Source organism: Camelus bactrianus, chromosome 30 (assembly GCF_048773025.1).
Source record: "Camelus bactrianus isolate YW-2024 breed Bactrian camel chromosome 30, ASM4877302v1, whole genome shotgun sequence".
NCBI lineage: Eukaryota > Metazoa > Chordata > Mammalia > Artiodactyla > Camelidae > Camelus > Camelus bactrianus.
The window spans coordinates 17,719,537-17,739,787 of record NC_133568.1 but is presented as its reverse complement, the minus strand read 5'-3'; the positions used below and the strand labels follow the sequence as shown (position 1 = coordinate 17,739,787).

The following is a 20,251-nucleotide window of genomic DNA, read 5'->3' as shown; positions in this document are numbered from 1 at the left end:
GAAATGTTACCAATTTCAATAATAGTAAACAGCATCATACAATTTACCATCTTCCTCTTATTAAGAGTTGGTCCCATGAGATTCCTTCTGGCTGGAATTAATACCACCTCCTCTATCGCCTTCTGCAACAAAAATTCCTCCTCCCTCAATTCCTGGCACAATTTGTAAGTTGAGGCTTGTCTTCTCTTTCCTATTTGGTTCTGTGTTTTTAATTCTCCAGAGTTTTTCTAAAGAGCTCCCAGCACAAATCTGACTGCCCTGTGTTCACCTATCCAAAGGGCCAGGAAAAACCTACTTACTTCTTAGAGCGTATTCTTTGGGCTCCACTGAATTCAGGTCAGAAAGGAATTCATCAGTGTCCTGCATGCACTTGAGAGAAATGTTTCTTGCAGGAAAAACAAAAGGTAATTGAAACTGAAAAGACAGCAGACAAAACAGTACAGTCGGGACCATCATTGGTCAGGACCTTAACCTGTCAGGATAAAACTCGCCTCTTAGACAAAGAGCCTTATATTTATGAAACACTAGTCTATAACGTGTTGGGGGAAATGTGACATTCTCGCCCCTTAACATGCAGAGACAAGCTGTGTCTCCTCAGCCACCTGCAAAGCGGCCAAGCTGAACAAACCATGGAAACCGATTTGTAGACAACTTGTTATTGTTGAGTAAAACCATGCTGTGGATGTGGGGGCCGCTGACCACCTGGCTTCCTTTAGTTATGCAGATTAACATTTCCAGCGAACACGGGGAAGGCTAGATTTTCTCCAGTTAGATGTCTTGCGTATATCTCTGAGTTTAAATACATATATATATATATATACCGAGGATGTTAAATGGCAATATTTGGTTTTTGTCGGAGAATGATCGTGATCCAACCTATAGAACGTTCAGATGACTGATAAGCAAAGAAAGGCTTCTGCGTCATCATCTGGGTATTTTATGCATCTGTTAATATGCTTGCTGGACTTGAAAGCCACACATGGGAGTGACGAACTCCCCCACGGAAAGAGCCGGTATTGTGGTAGGGCAAGTAATCACAGGCATCCTCATGTGGGGGCTTAGGACAAATCCTGGGAAGCCAGTGATGCTGACAGAAGACCATGGTGACTGCATTCACCTACTTTAAATAAAAAAAGCAACATAGAATGTGTGGATCTGGATTTCTCATGGTGTAAATATTTTCTTTCCAGAAAGTCCTTGAAAAATAACCTCTCTAATTCCATTGGAAATGTGATGCAGATTTTGTTTACACTGCCGGAAAACATCCCGACTTGTGGGTGGCCGTGACTTGGTTGAACTTCCTGGCTTTACAGTGGCCTCTAGCCTCCCTTTGTCTGGGTCTGTTGGGGCTGCAGTCACCAAATACCCTAGACTAGGTGGCTTATTAACAATAGAAATTTGGGGCTCACAGTTCTAGAGGCCCAGGAGTCCAAGTGCCCGCACGGTCCATGTTCTGGTGAAGGCCCTCCTCCATGTCTCAGCCAGCGCCTTCTGTGTCCTTAGGGAATGGAAGAGGCGAGGGCCTCTGTAGGCCTCTTTTATAAGGGCACCAATCCCATTCAGGAGGAGTCCACCCTCAAGACCTAATCACTTCCCCAAGGCCCCACTGACTATTACTGTCATCTTTGGGGGTTAGGATTTCAACATAGGGATTTTTAGGGAGACGCAAACATTCAGACCAGAGCACCTTTCCTTGTGCACATTCTGCTGTCTCTCCCTTCTGTTCTTTTGCTCATTCTGTGCCTTTTGTCCCAGTGTCCTTCTCCCAGCCCACCTTCTCCTGGGCATGACCGGCCTACTTATTCTGCTAAGCCTACTCTTTCAGGAAGCCCTCCTGGGATTCCCCTTCGGTCAGGATAGGTGTTTGTTCTTTGTGCCCCCTACTTGCCTGTTATATTCTCTTTATCTCCTCACATTGAATATGTCTCTTTCTGTTTCCCTCCTACAGCCTGGAAGCTCCGTAAGGGTAGGCATTGTGCCCTTTTTATCTTTTTGTGCTTTTTTGTGCTGTAATAGCTGAGAGCCAAACTGACACTTCCTGTGTGACCCAGGGCAGTCTCACCACCTCAATTACTTTATCTGGAAAATTAGGAGAACAAGTAGTCTTTCCCTCTTGGAATTGTTGTGAGATTTAAATAACATATTTAAAGTACTCTGAGAGGGTCTGACACCACAGATACTCCAGACCGTTCGCTGCTATTATCTTTATATGCCAAATGCCTGCTAGGCACCTGGCAGATGATAACATATACACCAGACACCCAGATAACACATATGCGAGGGGGCCTTGCAGTGTTGAACGTGCATAGGTCCTTAGTAAACAATAGCTCTTGTGGTGATTTGTCATTATTCTTTGTTATTGCTATTGATCTAAAGAAAAACTTCAGGCACACAAGCTGAAGTAGTTCCAAGAGCTACTAGGTGAATAGTTCCTTGAAAAAAAGCCAGATCATTAGATCCAAGTTACAAAGGAATAGTTTTGAAACAATAAAGAGCTTTCTAGTCAAAATTAGCCAAAGACAAACTGAACTCTTTCCAATAGCATAGAGATCTCCAACCTTGGAGGTGTTCCAATAGTGGCTGAGCACAGGATGAGAGCATTAAAGAAGAGGTTCAAGGGTGAGGGCATAGCTCAGTGGTAGACTGTGTTCCTAGCATGCATGAGGTCCTGGGTTCAATCCCCAGTACCTCCATTAAAAAAAAAAGATGAATGAATAAACCTAATCACCACCCCCCCAAAAAAGATTCATCATCAAATAGTCTTCATAAAAATGACCTCTAAGTTCTCTGACTTTGGAACCATCTGAGTCTACGTTCAAAATTATTTTCTACCATTAATGTGTTGGTTGTTACTATGCACCTGGGAAAATATTCTTAAATTGAAGTAGAAAGCAACATTTCAGCACAAAAAATGAAAACTAAAATCCAATCTTACTACATAGACAAAGCAACAACTAACTTGGACTGAAAAAGAGACCTAATTTGGCACCAGAAACCAGGGTTGAAGCTGGTTCAATTTCCCCGTCTGTAAATTTATAAAAGCACAGACCCAGTCTCCCTCACCCAGGTGTCTCCTAGCGCTATTACGTTAGCCCTCCTGAGTGATAAAGCAGCATTAGTTAGCATTAGCACTCTCAACTCCACATGAACCACCCATGCTTAACTCTCTTTCAACATTACAAAAAAGGGTGAAGAAAGGGGAAGATTGAAAATACTGGAGGTTTAGGAAATTTGAATATTTAAGGATGATTAAACAGAAAAAAATCTCTGAAACCTGGATTTATTTCCAAGTCAGTTGTTGATATTGTGTATCATTGAAAATACAAAATTGCTTTTAGAATTCAGTGTTAAGTAAGCCATCTTTTGTTAACGGGGGGAAATATAATGACTGGAACACATATCCCCACTTTAATCATTAGTAATAAAAACCACCTAAATGATTCTAAAACTCCACCTGAATAAAAAGGAAAACGAGGATCTTACGTTTTAAGACCCTTGTGATGTTTGTCCCAACTCTTAAGAAAATTATGCCTCATCAAGGTTCAAGGAGACTCAGGTGTTTCAGGCAGACATTTTAAGCACCTGTTTTATGCAAGGCACGGCGCTGGGCATAAAAAGAGGACATGAAAATAAATAATGCCTTCCTTTCCTGAAGGCGAAGCTTTATCACTTCCCGAGGCAGCGGCAATTGCTGACTGATGCTGTTCATTTATTCGAGTATCTAGCTCTACAGAAAAGGAAGGTGCGTTAGACCCCTCATCACTTGGCAGTGGACTTGAGAAGACAAGGATTTGTCTTTGCTGACAGGAATAAGGATCCACCTGCTGGGGAAATTGTAACTAATGTTTGCTGCACTCAGGCTGCAAAAGGCAAAATGCCTCTTGGGATAAGAGGAAATGGTGAAGGCAGATCAGAAAGCAGGCAGAGCTGGTGGAACAGCTTGGGACGTTTCATGCAGAGGGTGGCAGAGAGGGAACAAATAAGGATGACGTGTCAGGAGGGATAAGTGCTGGGGAGAAAAATAATGCAGGGTAAAGACCTGGAGAGTGGTGAAGTGGGCGTGTGCTGTTGGTGGGCTTGGGCACTGAGTGAGGTGACCTGGAAATCTCTCCAAGCAGGTGACTTCGGAGCCAAAATGAGAGGTGGAAAGGCCCTTGGGAAGAGCATTCCAGGCAGAGGGAACAGCAGGTGTCAGGTCCTGTGAAGGGAATGTGAGTATTAAAAGCACCATCAGGACGAGGGAGGAGGGCGTGGGAAGGTGACGTAGGAGATGAGGTTGGTAACGTGATGGGGTCTCATGGCTGTTGAAAGGCACACACTTCCATTTATCTTGGTAAGTCTCTTCTAAAATAATTGATATTGTCACATTGCTTGGATGGTGTCTCATTCAGAGGGAAGGAAAAACATAAGCTTCAAATGTCCCACCATGCTGTGGGCATGCCCTGGTTCCAAGATGGTTCAGTGGTTCCTGGAAGGCAGGCTGGTTCCCCACTGGGCAGAGATGCTGAGGAGTGTCTACATTCTTTCCTTCCAGATCTTGATTCTTCCCTTTCCTTGACCAACAAACACCATGCACAGCGTAGTGCCCCCTCCACCATCACCATGACCACTGCCACTGTGCCACCAGCCTGAGTACATTTAAACTGTCCCTACTTCCTTGTATCACCCACTTGAGAGTTAAAGCAGGAGCATCATTTGAGCCAAGTATTGGTCATCCTATGTCAGGTTAGGCTGCCAGGGGTCAGGGAGAGTGACCTGTTTTCAACAGTAGGAGGCAAGATCCATCTCTCTGAGATTCACACAGTGGCAGATCTCCAACCCCAGAAGGGGATCAGATGCTGAACTGACAAAGTCAAGATAAGCATCCGTTACCACTACTTTGAGGTGTGTCTTCTACCCTTTCTAAGACAGGGTCGTTCCCTTGGACACATGCAGCTCTGCTTTCTCTTGACCCAAATCATCCTCGCACCATCCTCTGCAGTCAGCAGATCTATGCCTGTCCTGTTCTTTTTCAAAAAATAGATGATGTTTATTCTCCAGAAATAACTGATCCAATTAAACTTGACTTGACCTAAAGGTCAGACAATTACTCTTGGGCTAAACCCACACTTCCTGGAACTCAGTCGGAGGTGTGATATAGTGAACTGTAATTACAGAGCTCCCTTAGATAAAAATATCTTCTTGCAAAGAATTGTGTTTAGAATTAGGAACAGACTTGCCATGATAGTATAATTTACAATCACAACTGTAAGAAAAGCTCAAGGATAGCAGCTTACAATAAATTAGCAAAGCCAATTAAATCATCAGTTCCTTTAAATACTGTGAAACATTATAAATAGTGTTGCTTTATAAGTCAAAACTAGCCTCATGAATTTAATTTGGAAACGAGCAGAGAATGTTTTCTGGGAAATGCTATTCTGTTTCCTCAAGTAAAAATAACCACTAGGGCAAGGGTATAATTCCAGGATAAACCTGGTGAGGAAATTAGAAAGAAAAGATACATGTGAAGTCCAGAGTACCCTGTTTGAGCTAACAGCTTACTTATAGGGGATAAAATGCACATTGACAGCAAAACACGTAGAGAGCACGGGCCTCTGAAAGCGCATGCTGGGTGCCTGTGATCGCAATACTGTCTCCCACCCTCATCCCAGATCCGCGTGCGGTCTTCTCTGTCCTGCTCTGTGCCCAGCACACTGACCTTACAGACTACCTCTGGGTTTCCTTTTCTAGCTTCTGTATTTGGTTTCCGCCAGTGGGAGATGCGGGCAGGAGATCGTTGAGTGTGAAGAGTCAGCCCCCCTATAATTTCCCTCCCACCTTCCTTACTTCCCCGTGGCTCTGGCTCTCTCAAGTTCTTATCTAGAGACTCCTGCTCCAGGACTCCAGCCCCCCCTACTCACCTCCCCACCTTTGCTAAGTCCCTGGGACTCTTGACACCCTTCAGTCCAGCTCACAGCTCTGTATAGAGTCCCCTCCTTAATTTCCTTAAAATTAAACCTCTGGTGTGCCGTTTGTGTCCTGCTAGGATCCTAATTCATATGGGATCTATGCTGGCCTCCCTCAGATCTACCTTTTTGATGAAGGCGGCAAACATAAATGAGCAGACTTCCAGAAAAACAGGCTAAGGTGATGAAAGTTTTATCACCCAATGTAGAGTCTTTACCAAAATATTCACCTAAATTCCCAGGGACACTTGGGGGCGGGGGTGGGGGGAATAGATGTACAGAGAATGCACTTTTATCGAGAAGACTGACAGTAGCCAAATCTCAAATTCAGCTTTGCACCCAAACCCTGTGGCCTGAGGCTGGGCTGTCAGAGTAAGTGTTTTGGGATTAGTGGTGACTACAGAATTACAACGGCTAGCCGAGAAGCTTCTAGTAGCAGGAAGAGAAGCTCTTTACAGAGACCTAAGTTCACACTGTCATATTCCGAAGGTCTATGGTTACCTCTGCAGGGATGTGGGATTCATCACCACAAAACAAAAACCCAAACAATAAGGTTCAAGGATCCATTTACGCAAAGACAGAATTGTGCATGAGCAGAAGCCAAGTTTTTAAGGTAACTAACTCTAGTTCCTTATTTAGAAGACGTATGCCAAAGAGCTACAATCTGGGATCATGACAGCATTGGATCTGCAGAGTGTGTGTAACTTAACAGCATGAATAGCATCCCGCATTTGGCACACTATTTTCAGACCATTCTTTGGGATAGATGGATGGTTCCTTTAAGTCATACTTTATGAAGTTCTTTGCCATTTGCAGCAACATGGATGGACTTGGAGGGCATTGTACTAAGTAAAATAAGTCAAAGACAAATACTGTATGGTAGCACTTATATGTGGGATCTTAAAAATACAACGAACTAGTGAAAAAAACAAAAAAGAAGCAGACCCACAGATAACAGGGAACAAACCAGTGGTTACCAGTGGGGAGAGGGAAGGGGGGAGGGGCAATATAAGGGGAGGGGTAAAAAAGGGTTCATTATGAGATTATATGAAATCATGTGTGTGAAACTTCTGAAAATCGTAAAGCACTAGAGAATTTTCTAGATCTTTAATTCAATTAGAAAAGGTTTATGGTTGTAACCATAGCATGACCTAATTTATACTGATTGATACACCCTCCCACCGTCCGTCCTAAGCCCTGTCACCAGTTAATCTGGTTGTCACTCCCCTGTCCAAGGAGCTCATCTCTAGCAGAGTACAAACCCCTTAGGTCATCACTCAAGGCTTTTTACAACTTGGACCCAGCCTACTCTGTCAGCCTCAGCGCCCCCTTCCCTACCAACAGAGGAAATGGGGTTCCTAAGAATTCATAGAATGTGCCCGCTTTCTGCCTCTGGTCTGTGTCCTGTTCCTCAAATGCCCACGACACCCACACCCTGCATCTACAACCTAACGAAAAATAGGTGGAATCCACAAGTCCTAATGTGGGTATTGCTTAGCGTTCGCCACGTTAAACCCAAGTATTTGTGTCTTTTTGTTAATAGCTAAGCCTCACTGGCTCTTCCCAATACTCTTCTTTCTCAGGGACCCCTATCACACTTGTTAGAGCTGTTTGTTTTGTCCTTCTGGACTCTAACCTTTCCATATGTCTCATCTCCTTGTCTCCGCACTGTGTTTTGGGGAACTTCCTCGCTACCCACCTTCCAGTTCACCAGCTCTCTATTCAGCTGAACCATCCAGATTTCCTCCCGGGGCTACAGCGTTGTGCCCTGTTTTTCTACTCTGAATTTCAGTTTCTTCATTTTGGACCTCTGGGCATTTTTAAAAACTTTCTTGGATGCACAACTAGGCATTTAATAGATGCTCATTTCATACTAACAAGGATTTCTGGGTCCCTATGAGTAAAGACTCCCAGGTTATCTTATAAAAGCTATAGTGCCACAAACAAGAATTCTAGTATCGTGTTTTGCACATACGTTTTATTTGTTGAATAAATGAGTATTCGTCAATATGTACATAAACACAGAGAGCGAGCACTCGATTTAGAGCAAGAATATCTGGGTTCTAACACGCAAAGCCACTTACCAGCTCTGAGGGCTTAGGCCAAGAACTTAATCTGAGCTCAGCTTCCTCAACTGTAAAACTAGGCTGTTAGGACCTGTGCAGCCTCACCACACAGGTTTATTGCAAGGTTCAAATGCAGAAACATATGAAAAGTGCTATGAATACAACTTAAGAGCAATACAAGTGTAAATATAACAAGTAACAGTGATTGAATTTCAAGTTGAGAAGTACTTAACCACGCCCTCAGGTTATGCTGATGTCCTGATGGAGTCAACAAGGAAGTGACAAAATACTTGATTGCCAACGAGAATGAATACGTTGCTTATCTGAGCCGAGAAAATTCTGCAGTATCCTATAGCCCATCCCTGCAATGAATCACTCCTTAAACTTCATGAAGATGCCAGAGACCCACCACCAATAACTCTCTCACGGAAGCACAAGGACCAAATGTCCCACGTTTATTTACATGTGAAATGTGTTTAATACAGTTATGATGGGTGTGGTTAGTGCATGACACCTGACAGCAGCAAGACCTTTTGAGGAACCGAACGTTGACTACAGTATATCATGCAAGGATATCTATATATACACAAAAGATTTTTCTTAAAAAAAAAAAAAAGTACAAAATATGTTTAGGGATAAATACAAGATACAAAATGCAAAAGAAAACACAGAACAAAAAAACCAAAAAATATAACTCCCAGAGAACTATAAACGTTTGGAAGGGACAGAGGAGTATCTCGGCTGCACTAAGAAAGCAGAACTACCGATATTAAAGATATTTATTGAAATGTCTGAACTAAAACCCAGGTGGCTCAGTGCTGAATTGAACGGCCAATTGCGACACGCCGGCTGCTGCATTGATAAGTCGGTGGTTGGAGTTGTGCAGTACCAGAACGTTTAGCAGTAGCACCCAGAACAGGAAACGCCAACTCTCTAGACAGCAAAGGGTTAAATCAACTGTGATTTTTTTTTTCTTCCTGTCAAGAGCCAGAGAAATACTTGATATTTTCAGTTGTGTCTTTGTAATAGTTAATAAATTACATGACAAAAACGTGACTATATAAATCTACTGGTCTAACTACATAGTAATAACTTTTACAGGAGTCCAGCCCTTTCGTCACTTTATCTCCTTGTGCTCTTTTATAAGCCAGCCTTGCAAATCTGCCCAGAAACTGTTCGCCCCCCCCCCCAATTTTCTCCCATTAGAATACCCTTCTTCCCTGTTCTGAAATGGAATTAAGGAAATCCGCCTTCCTTACTGGATTTCTGGCCCAAGTTTTCATCCCCCACTGGGACCGAAGCCATCTGCAAGGCTGCTTCCAACACGGCTGGGCCTGGCCTGGAGAGGACGCCACACGCCAGAGTGCGGGCCACCGGAGGGGCACGCGGGCGGGGCAGGCACGTTGAGGAAGAGTGCTAAGACACTTAAAAGTCCCTAGTGTTTTGAAGACCTACAGTCACCTACAATTTACGTAGTGAATTCTAAAAATTAAAAACACTAAAAAAGGCATTATCGTAGCCTGTGATTAGTTAACCCATTCAAATCTGTGACATACAAAATGGTTTATTGGAATTCGGGAACTGCCCCTGTTACTAAGAACTCTGTTTTAAAGGAACAGTACAAAAAAGAAAAATCCTAACCCAAATTAGAAAACAAAAACAAAAATAAACCAAAAGAAAAAAAAAACCCACTTCAAAACATTTTCCACTAAATACTGATACAAACATTTAACAAAGAGTATAAAAAGTTATTCATTTAAATATATACAAACTCTTTTTAACTCAAATACTGTTTTAATACTTATCAAGGATATACAGACGAGGTGCAGGACGTGGAGAGAGGATATATTGCAACAGCCTAGACCGTACTGTTAACTCTATTATACTGCAAACTTTTTGTAACAAAAATGTCTTTTTTCTTCCAATGTGGACAGGGGTTCTCCTGGCGGAGGCGCGGGGCTATTTCTCGGCGGAGCTCACTCTTTTGGATTTGATGAAGGCCATGCCGTGGGTCCGCATGTGCGCGTTTAAGGCAGCTTCCGTCTCAAAGGTCTTGGCGCACACCTTGCACGTTCGGTCCGATACCGGGCCGTCGGCCGGCTCGTCCTCGGGGCCGGGCTTGTTCTCCTGCTGGTTCTCCTCCCCGGCCCCATTCTGCTTGGCCGCGGGCTGCGGCTCCTTGAGTTTGTGGACGATGAAGAGGTGCCGGGACAGGGAGACGTGCGACGTGTAGCAGAGGCCGCACTCCCGGCACTGGTGCGAGGAGCCGTCCGACTTGTGCTGCGGGATGTGCTCGTGGAACTGCAGCAGGTTCTCGGTCGTGAAGCCGCACACGGCGCACTTGTGAACCTTGAAAACGTTGATCTTCAGCTTCTTCAGGGGTTGGGTGATGGCCCCTCTGGGAGGTCTGAACTCTAGAACGGGTTCTTCCAACTTCCGCTTGGGGCTGGGAACCTTTGGGAGAAGAACGGAACAGATGAGCTGAAAACCTGCCTCTCGGGGGTGATGAATGGTCAGTTCCCTCGGACCCCGCGGATGCCGGGGAAATGCGTCCTGGGAGCTTGGGGATGCGGTTTTCTTACAGTGGCAGGTCTGTCGCCCTATTCCTTCCGTCCACTCCGCGAAGGTGGACTTGGCTGCGGGATGCCAGGCATCCTCCACCAGCGGGCTCAGGAGGACAGACTGCCCTCGTGGGACGCAGGCTCCGATGGAGCCGGACTAACGGCAACAGAGGAGCCAGTGTGCAGTGTTGAGGCCACGCGGGGGAAAGGGGCCCAGCCGGGAGCCAGCCTGTGTGCATGGGGGACGAAGGGGGGGCTAGTGGGGGGGGGGCTGGAGCAAGGTGACCAGGTGAGGACACAGATGAAGCCAGGGAGGGGCAAGGGACAGGCCAGACTGAAAATCACCCTGCAGGGGAGAAAATGTCAGGACTTGTGCTTTTCCTGCAACTCAGATGGCAAGCCACCTGCGCCTCACCTGGTCTGGGAACTGCCCTTTCCTGTCCACTCACCCACGTCAAACCCGCTCCCTTCTAGCTCTCCAAAAACCCAAGCCTAAAAGACGCTCCCTCCTCCAGCTCTGTGGACGTCCTGTCTTTTCTGGCCTTGTCCTGAAGCTGCCACTGCATACTGCATGCACATTCCTTAACTCCACCCCAGCACTTGAGGGAAAGGATTACGATTTAATGCGACACTTAAACACTCGTCTGACTTGTATTCTGATTTCAATGATTAACTCCTTGAAAGCACACACAGGCTTTTAGCCAGGTACATTCCAGACACAGCACAGGGCCAAAGACAGCGGTGGCTCCCATGTGTCTCCTGAACCACTGCTGTATAAGTGGCCCTCGGCACACTCAGGCCTTGTATCAGGTTAATATACATACGGCTGTCTGACTCATGTTCACTACCCACTGACAGAATATGGCAGGAATTTTTTTAATTTCACCTTTCATCATTACAAACAGAAGCCACATGGAATCCATTTTTATTAGGTCCTTCTCACAACCAATATACTGGCAATGAAAGGGAATCTGGCTTTATAGAGTCCTCTGCGTAAGAGACTACTTTAGTGAGTCAACATAAAATTTGAAAAATTTTGTATGTAAGCAGAGTGACCACTAAAGCAGTGTCTGGAAGGGTACAGAAGAAACTTAATAAAGGTTACCTTTTTGGAGCAAGATGAAAGGTCAGAATGAGTGCAGACAGAGAATCCCTATTTTTTATAGCTTTATGCAGAGTCTGAATTTTTTAAACTGTAACTATAGAAAAATTTAAATGGAAAAAAGCAAGTCAACAACCCAACTTCACCGTAAAGAGAAAGTGCAATGTTTGACCTTGGCATCTTCTTTTATTTCCGTTTCCTCCTCATTGGTGGCGTCTGTCATTTCTTTCAAGTCAGGATCCTTAATACCGTGCATGAGCTGGATGTGTTTCTCCAGCATCAACCGTTTCGTGAAGGTACGCCTGGAGTCTGGGCAGTGCCTGTGGAGCAAAAGGTAAGGAAATATAACCTACTTGCTTTAAAGTAACTCACACTGTGGAACACGCTCGTTGCCGGGAGCCCTTAAACCAGCCAGCAGCACACTCAGAGGGCTCGGGGTGGTCTCGATGACTACCATTGGTCCACAGTGCAAGAGCTATTTTGCTATGCATCATAGTATCCTAGATTTGTGAAAAAAATTGTTGCAGCTTTTGTAAAAAGTTTTCTATCAGTTTCTGTGTCCTTATAGGACCAACCTAATTTGGTTCAGATGGAGTATTTATTTTCTGAGTTTGGGTAAAGTATGACTTAATTCGTAATTCTAGATGGCTGTAATTTTAACATAGAGAGTATTAAATTTCCAAAGTTTTCTTTCCAGTGACTCACAGTGTGCCCTCAGAATTTACGGCACGAGACACTTTAATACGAAAAAAGTCCCTGCCTGACTCCTTCAGGCTGGTGTTAACTATTCCTGTCCACTCTCATAACTAGCACGAGACAGTGTGCACCCTGTCAAATTCCTCAGCAAAGCACAAATGCAATATGCATGGTTATAACCACAGCACTCAAATGCATGTGTCCTATCAGTAGATTAAAATGTAGAAAACTGTGAATAGATATCCAAAATAGGTCAATATTTAAGTTTTCATTTCAGTTTGTACAAACTGCACCCCCTCATAAATTATGAGTACAGTTCTTTAGAAGATATGAATTTATCATTTTCTTAATCAAACAGGCCAAAAACAGGTAACAGCAGTTAATGACCACGGTGATTATGGATGCTCTAAGTCAAGAATGCCACCACAGCGAAGGCGGATGGAAAGGACCCCATGGCTTTTGCAGAACCAAATTTACTGTCTTCAGAAAATCTTTTGAGAATTTTATAATGATTGGTCCCAAATTCTGAAGACTTCATGTTAGAGACCCTCTACGGGGCAGTGGTGGGCACCAGCCCCAGGAGCCGGCACCAACACCAAAGAACAACAGATGAAACAAGCAGGGCAATCCTGGCGCGTCACCACCTTACAGGGACTTCCCCGGGAGGCGAGCTAACCCATTGAGGGAAGGATCGGGCCAGGCCAGCCTTCCTTTCCATCTTTTTCTCAGTCCAGGGCTTCCTTCTAAATCCACTGATTCTTTCAATGCAGCCCCAACAATACAGGCCTTACTTATAGAAGGTTCTCATCTCACCAAAATCACTCCCAGCTTCAATTTCACAGGACAGTTAGGTCCCTGTTTTCCTACCCAAGATGCCTTCTCTTGGGTACCCCCTCCAGGTCCCCTGAGCCCGGCTCCAGCATGGCCACATGCCAGCTACGTGGCTTCTGTGTGCTTTAGTCCTCTTTTCTGAGAAATGCTTTAAAGTAACCTCGTTACATCACCTCACTTCAGGCATGTCCTGGCTGAGGGGCTGATAAAGCTTTCTCGCTAATAATAATATAACAATTTCTGACCTTCATATACAAAGAAGAGGCTCACGACTGACTGTCCACTCAGTTCCTCGAATGTGGCCTCCCCCCAGTGGCGTGCGCTGACTGGAGGTGGCCCTGATGAGGGGTGCCCTGCAGGACTGACTCCACAACTCGCCCTACCAGGGCCTGCTCTGAACCCCTGAGAACATCAGCCAGCCCAACGCACCTGCCAGTGCTGGCAGCTCCCTCAACCAAGCACCACCTGCACCAAGCCCCTCCTCCAAAATCCTCGGTAGTAACACACGCACAGACACGGACGCACAGACACAGACGCACAGACACAGACACACGCCTCCGCGTAACCGAGGACACAGGTAACTGAGGGCGTGCAAGGAATCGCTCCTTTTTATGTTAATATGTTTAAGTGTTACAAACTGAGCGAGAACGGCCTGTCAAAACAAAACTGAGTTAAGCAAGGAAACCCACGAGCCATGCAGCCGGGGACGGGGAGTGGGAAGTTAGTGGCGAAGCAGGAGACACCTGGAGACGTTCCGGCCTAATCCTCTCTCTCTGCTTCCCGTGTTAGAAACTACGACTTACGAGCAGGTATAAACTTTCCTGATGCCTTTGTGCTTGATCCGGTTGTGGCGGCAGAGGCTGTGGGATGAGCTGAAAGACTTGTCGCACTGGCGGCAGGGGTGCTTCTTCATTTGCTTCATTGGGAGAAAAGAGAAAGAAAGTCACTCAATAGAACAAAGACAGAAACACTAGAAATTACAGACTCTTTTGTAATAGACTAAGTATGGCTATTGTTTTAGCAAGCAATAAAGTAACCAAACTCAGAAACTGGAAGGTTCTTTTAATGATGTAACAAAAAAGGGACGGCAGGGCTGGAGTTAACCACCGAGGGCTCATTTCTAGACAATGGGATACACTTTATCGTAAAGCACTGTATTTTTTTCTCATAAACATTTATGTTTTTGATTCAATACAAACACCAGATATCTGAAAAGAAAACATTACAGAAATTTTCTAGGCATAAGAGATGTTATTTTTAAAAAGCAGATACTCTAGAAAAACACGATGCTTCAATAAATACCAAATAAAGCCATTAGTTAACTTGTTATATCCATAAAGAACATGCTTCCTTTTCCAATGTGCCATTTTAAATTTCATCTCTGGCTAATTTTAAACATTTTAGCTTCTCCTTACAATAACTAGTTATCCTTTATATAAGGAAAGAGTTTTCCAAGAAGACCTTTTGTTTTAAGTGCTACCATTTGATTATCTCAAGAACACAAGCTTGAAATCACTGTGCAGAGGTTGCCTGTTGTTGTATATACAGTATGAGTCTATGTGTATGTGTGTATGTGTATGGGGGGAACACACTGAGAGAGCAAGAGAGAGCTATCGAGAGATACATAAAAATCGAAGTGAAAAGTTTCCCACTTTGGCTAAGACATAATTATGTTAATTTAACAGAATTCCCATGTGGAATCTCTCTCTGAGGTAAAATTAGTGGCTTAACTTTAAAACAAATTCTTTGGGCATGATCTGCATTACAGTCTGGAATTAATGGCACATCACGAGGAAATGAAATCAAGAAAGAACTGTCGGCCTCATGAATAGAACAAAATTTGGCTCTGCCCCCATTAAAAATAAGGATGAAGAAGGAATAAGTTATTGCGTGAAACGGTGGTACTGTCTTTGGCAGTAAGAAGAGATGAGCAAGCAAATGTGAGCCCTGTGATAAAGAAATGCTAATTTAAAAAAAAATTATTTTTACATAACCACCTAACAAACATGTCCTTATTCCAAGTTGGTAAGCAAATATATTTAGGTGGTTGAGAACCTGGCTCTGAGGTCCCAGAGAGGGGCTGGCACCGTGTCTCCATCACTCACAAATCATGTGACGGGCGAACGTTCCTCAGCCTCCGTAACCCTCCACTCCCCAAGCTGCCAGGTGGGGTCACGGCAGTGCTGTCCTCAGAAGGTGCTGGGGGAGGGGCGGAAGGTCTAGCACAGCGCGTGGGACACAGGGAAATCTTCAGTAGGTGTTCTTTGATTAGTAAGAGTAAAGTTACACATTTAAGTTTCATTTCTAAAAAGAGTGGAAAATACTCTCTTTTAAATAAAGCAAATCAAGTCTGGCAGATGTTGAAAAGCTCTTAAACCCAGACAAAGGCAAAGGAGAAAATTCCTTCTCCAAGTTAAACATGGAAGTCATACGACTGCTTTAATTCTTTTCCTAAGCATCTCCCTGGGATATATGCATATATATCATATATCCCAGAGTGTAAGAATGGTCTCTGGGGTAAAAAAGGAGAGACAGAGAACAAAGCAAGTAACCAACTAGTGCCTGAGACATCCCGTCCTTTCTCCCCAAGGTATTCCATCATAAAAATTTTTGATCACATTGAACAGACCATCCCTAGTCTCCTGGATTAGTATATGTAGCCAGAGAATGAATAAGAGGTTTCTTTTAGAATAAAGCTTTTAAGTCAAGAACAGTTGGTCACGAATCATTGTACTGTTTCAATAAAGGTTTTTAATATCTACTAATATCAAACTCCTGTTGAATTGTGTACATATGAGATGGTCAATACTAAGATCACCTAGAGGGGTCAACACACAAGACATTTTTCTATGTATGTTTTGGGTTTTTTTTTTTTGGGAAGGGGAGGAGGCAATTAGGTTTATTTTATTTCTTTCCAGTACTGGGGACTGAACCCAGGACCTCGTGCATACTAAGCATGCACTCCACCACTGAGCTATACCATCCCCCCCACAAGACATCTTTCTAAAAGCAAGAAGTGTAGCAAACATTCATAAAGGAGGTAGACAACTGAAGTGTATCTTTCTAAGCATACAACCAGGCCTCTGAGAAATGCAAATTGGATTTTCTATTACGGTGAAAATTTTAATATTCTATTTCATGTTATGGTGTAGTTATATTAATATAAAATCAAAATTGTAATAGAGAAATATCAATAAAGAAATCCTGAGTAGATAATAAAATAAATGAAGAGCAGCTTAGCTGAACCAATAATTACTATTTTCAAAAAGAGCTGACAAGGTGAGAGATGTTCTTCTTTTAACATCTTCATGAAAAAAAAAAAAAAGCAGAAAAGAGCTGTGCAATCCCAAAACAAAGGGGCAGGGTTTCAAAAATCACCAGTGACAAGAAAATTACAGGTTTAAACTCCAGTCTCCAGATTGAACCTGCCTTGTTCACGTTAACTAACAAAACAAATGACTTTCTTCTTTGTTAAATTTTAAATACTAACTTATTTAAAAGTGCTTTGCCCAATTAATTTTCATGATTTGTAGCTTCAATATTATAATAGTTCATCCTGCTACTTTATGACAAAGAAAGTAATTCTTAATCAAACAAAAGTGGGAAAAAAAACAGTATTAAGAAAGTGTAAAAGTCTATCATCATTCGGTTTTCAAGACTTTTTAAAGTCATTTACTTCTTGCTGGCTTCAAGTTTGCATAAACTGATACTGACAGGACCAGGGCCTTAAGTGGACTTTTTATAGTTAACTAAAATCAGAAAAGAAATGATGAATTATCAATTATTTTGTTTTCAAATAGAACTCTTTAAAGAAACAGTTAATAAGCTGGCAGGGTCTGAATATTTTTGTAAAACTTTCTAAGTGAAATATCAAATAACACAAACACTTCATATACTTCCTGAACTTTGTCCCTAATCTCCAATTTTCAACTCTTTTATCTTTATATCCTTTAGGAGAGAAAGCATTATTATTAGCTCCTCTTACCAAATGCCTCTGCTTGGAATGCCCTAGCCTTGGGCTCAGAGTCTGAGCTCTGGGATTTAAAATGCCTCTGAGAGGCATTCTTTCCAGATGGCACTTGGTGGCTGTGTCTTGGGACTGCCATGGGCTCTCTCACAATCAGACATTTCTCATTCTTTTTTTTTTTTTTAAGTTTTTGTTTTGCTTTGTTTTGCAAGGGGGAGGTAACTAGGTCTACTTATAATTTTTTTTAATGGAGGTGCTGAGGATTGAACCCAGGACCTCATGCATGCTAAGCATGCACTCTACCACTTGAGCTACATCCTCCCCCCAGCATTTCCCATTCTGATAACCAGGCCCTTCCTGTCTCTTGGCCTGAAGTCCTCGTTCTGTTTCAGGTGACTTGGAAGAAGTCACAACCTGACACATCTGTCTGGCCCGACACATCCACTTCTCCCCACCTCTTCCTGAGACTCCCGCCTCCGTGAGGCATCTGCCTCGCACCAACATGTAAACAGCCTCCTTAACGACCATCACAGGTCCAGAAACACCCACAAACGTGAGATTAAAGGGAGCGGAATTCTTCCCAAAGCACGCTGACACACGCCCTTCGGCTCTGTCACAGCGTTTTTTATGAAAAAGGGAAAACCAAACCAACTAGATCATGTAAGCACATCACAGCAGCAGTCTGTCAGAATTTAACTCCTAAAACTCTGGACCCTTCTGCTGGGGAATCTAGTCCACAAATAAATCCTCACTGGTAAGCCAGTTCTTCTGTAACGCAACATACATATAACACATGTTCTAAATCACTGAACTACGCAAAGTCAGGCAACAAAAACCACAGGACTTCTAGCAAAAGATGAAGTTAGCTGCGTAACACTCAAAAACTGCCAATGTCTCACTTAATAAAAGCAGTAGCATGGTTTTACACATGTCCAATGGTTAAGAAATACATAAACACTGCAAAAAAACAGGGCACTTTGCCTTGAAGATGACCTGCAGTGTGCTTGTGGAAGTGAGCGCTGGGGGGCTCTCTGAAACCAGAAGGAAGCCGTGACCCCAGGTGTGGACCCGTGTGACAATACACGGGGAGAGGAGGTCGCTGGTGGTGGTCGGCGGTGTGGGCACGAGTGTGGGCTACTCCTACACAACTCCAGTCCACAGTTTTCTGTTTCTCAGGGATGAAATCACACACGAGCAAACTCAGAATTCACGTTATGCTTCAACTGTTCCCTGATAGATCAACTGCACTGGAACAAATGCGTGTTTTCAACACGAGCATCATAGCAGAAGGGACCGTATGTACGAGGTTATTATTCACTGCAGCACTATACATATAATGGGAAAAGGTGGGGAAAAAGTCTGGAGCATTGGTTAAATAAATGATAAGCACTCATACAGCAAAATTCTTGTCATGCAGCTGCAGAAAAGAATGGAAGATCTCAATGCAACTGGTATGGAAAGAACCGTAACATAAATTACACGGAGACGGAACCCCAGCAGAAAATTACATTAATAAGCTGTGTTCTGTGTAAGAAAGAGGTAAAGATGAGAACATATGTGCGTACAGGATGACACTGGCATAGAGAAGCTTTAAGATACATCAGAAACTTAGTGATTATGGGTGGCAAGAGTAGGAATGAGGCTTTTTCCTTCCCATTGTTTGGATTTTTTGAACTATGTGAATATAGCGCATGTAAGTTTTTTTCTGTTGCCTCAAACAACTTTTAAGTCAGGTTTGCTGATGCATAATTTACAAAATGTAAAATCCACTCTTTTTAATGAATTTTGAAATATGGATACAGTTGAGTAGCTGCCACTATAATCAAGATATAGGACAGTTCCAGCCCCCACCAAAGTCCCCCACGTGCCCCTTCAGAGTCAACCCCTCCTTCCTACCCCCAGCTCTTGGAAACCGCCGATCTGTTTCCCAACCTGTAGTTTCGCTTTTTCCATTCGTCATATAAAGGGAACTATGTAGTATAATACGTGTGGTTTTCTGAGCCTGGCATCTCCCACCTGGCTTCACACATCAGCAGCTCTACTGAGCGCATCAACAGCCCATCCTTCCCACTGTGTAGCAGTATTTCGCTCTGTGGAAGCCCCCATGTTTGTTCATCCGTTTACCAGCTGAAGGACTTCTGGGTTATTTACAATTTCTGGAAATTATTAATTACAAGTATGAAGTATAAATTAAACTATAAACATTCATGGACAGATTTTAGTGTGCACATATGATCTTATTTCTCTTGTGTAAATACCCAGCAATGGGATTACTGGGTCATATGGTCAATTACATAAGGAACTGTCAAACTGTTTTCCAGATGGCTGTGCGCTGTCTTTCCACCAGCAATGGTTAAGAACTCCAACGGCCCTCCAGCCTTTGCCACTGCCATTGTATTTTATTGTGGCCATTATAAAGGGTGGCTAGTGGTATTGCACTGTGGTTTTAATTTGCATTTCTCTAATGACTAATGGCATTAAGATAAAAAATTTCCAATTAACAAATAAAACACCTACTTATATGGTGTTCCCCTTCCTCCAAAGAAAAGCCTGAACTAAGGTTTTTATTTTTATTTCAGGAGGAATTTCCCTCTCCCGTAAGCTCCTTAGAAACAGAAGTGTAGATCATTCATCTCTGTATCCCTGGCCCTGGCATTCCGCATACAGAAAATACTCAGTAAGTATTCACTGTGTGAATGAATACAGGAAAAAATAACTGAATACACAATTATCTACTGGAAAAATATGAACACGTTCTACAAAGTGATCACAGAGTAACAGATTTAGGATAAAGCAAGGGAAAGAGGGCAAGCACGGCCTGTTTCTGGAAGATGGGCGAGACACAGGCACGTTTAAGTCCTGATAAGAGGTGCCAGAATCATGGCAATTAAACTCAGAAGTGCCTGCCAGGGCATTGCGGGGTTACCCAGTCACGTGTCATACTGGGGCCCCTGCACCTCCCCCTGCTGACCAGTGGTGACATGCACCAGGGCTCCAGGGGTTACAGACCAAAACTGGCCCCAGGCCTCTAACCTCACCATCCACGTCATCAGAGGCCCTCGCCCAGTAAATCCTGATTAATC

The 20,251-nt window shown here is 43.5% G+C and overlaps 2 protein-coding genes across 9 annotated transcripts in view; both read right to left on the bottom strand.

Annotated features, from left to right (window-relative positions):
- Positions 1-8,330, bottom strand: part of LOC105073995 (O-acyltransferase like protein) — a gene marked incomplete at its 5' end in the record, with an annotated part of 63,338 nt that extends 55,008 nt beyond the window's left edge. Inside the window, 2 exons of the mRNA XM_074355264.1 lie at positions 300-404; positions 8,156-8,330. Coding sequence (XP_074211365.1) covers positions 300-404; positions 8,156-8,330 — 280 coding nt within the window. The remainder of the gene's footprint in view (positions 1-299; positions 405-8,155) is intronic.
- Positions 7,896-20,251, bottom strand: part of ZNF532 (zinc finger protein 532) — an 83,746-nt gene continuing 71,390 nt past the window's right edge. For 7 of the 8 annotated variants that reach the window (XM_074355262.1, XM_074355263.1, XM_074355259.1 and 4 more), the window contains 3 exons: positions 14,005-14,117; positions 11,847-11,994; positions 7,896-10,465 (listed from right to left, as the gene is read on the bottom strand). In XM_074355262.1, coding sequence (XP_074211363.1) covers positions 9,971-10,465; positions 11,847-11,994; positions 14,005-14,117 — 756 coding nt within the window. In that variant the 3' untranslated portion in view covers positions 7,896-9,970. Of the gene's footprint in view, positions 10,466-11,846; positions 11,998-14,004; positions 14,118-20,251 lie in introns of all 8 variants that reach the window. The other variant, XM_074355258.1, reaches the window with a different exon arrangement.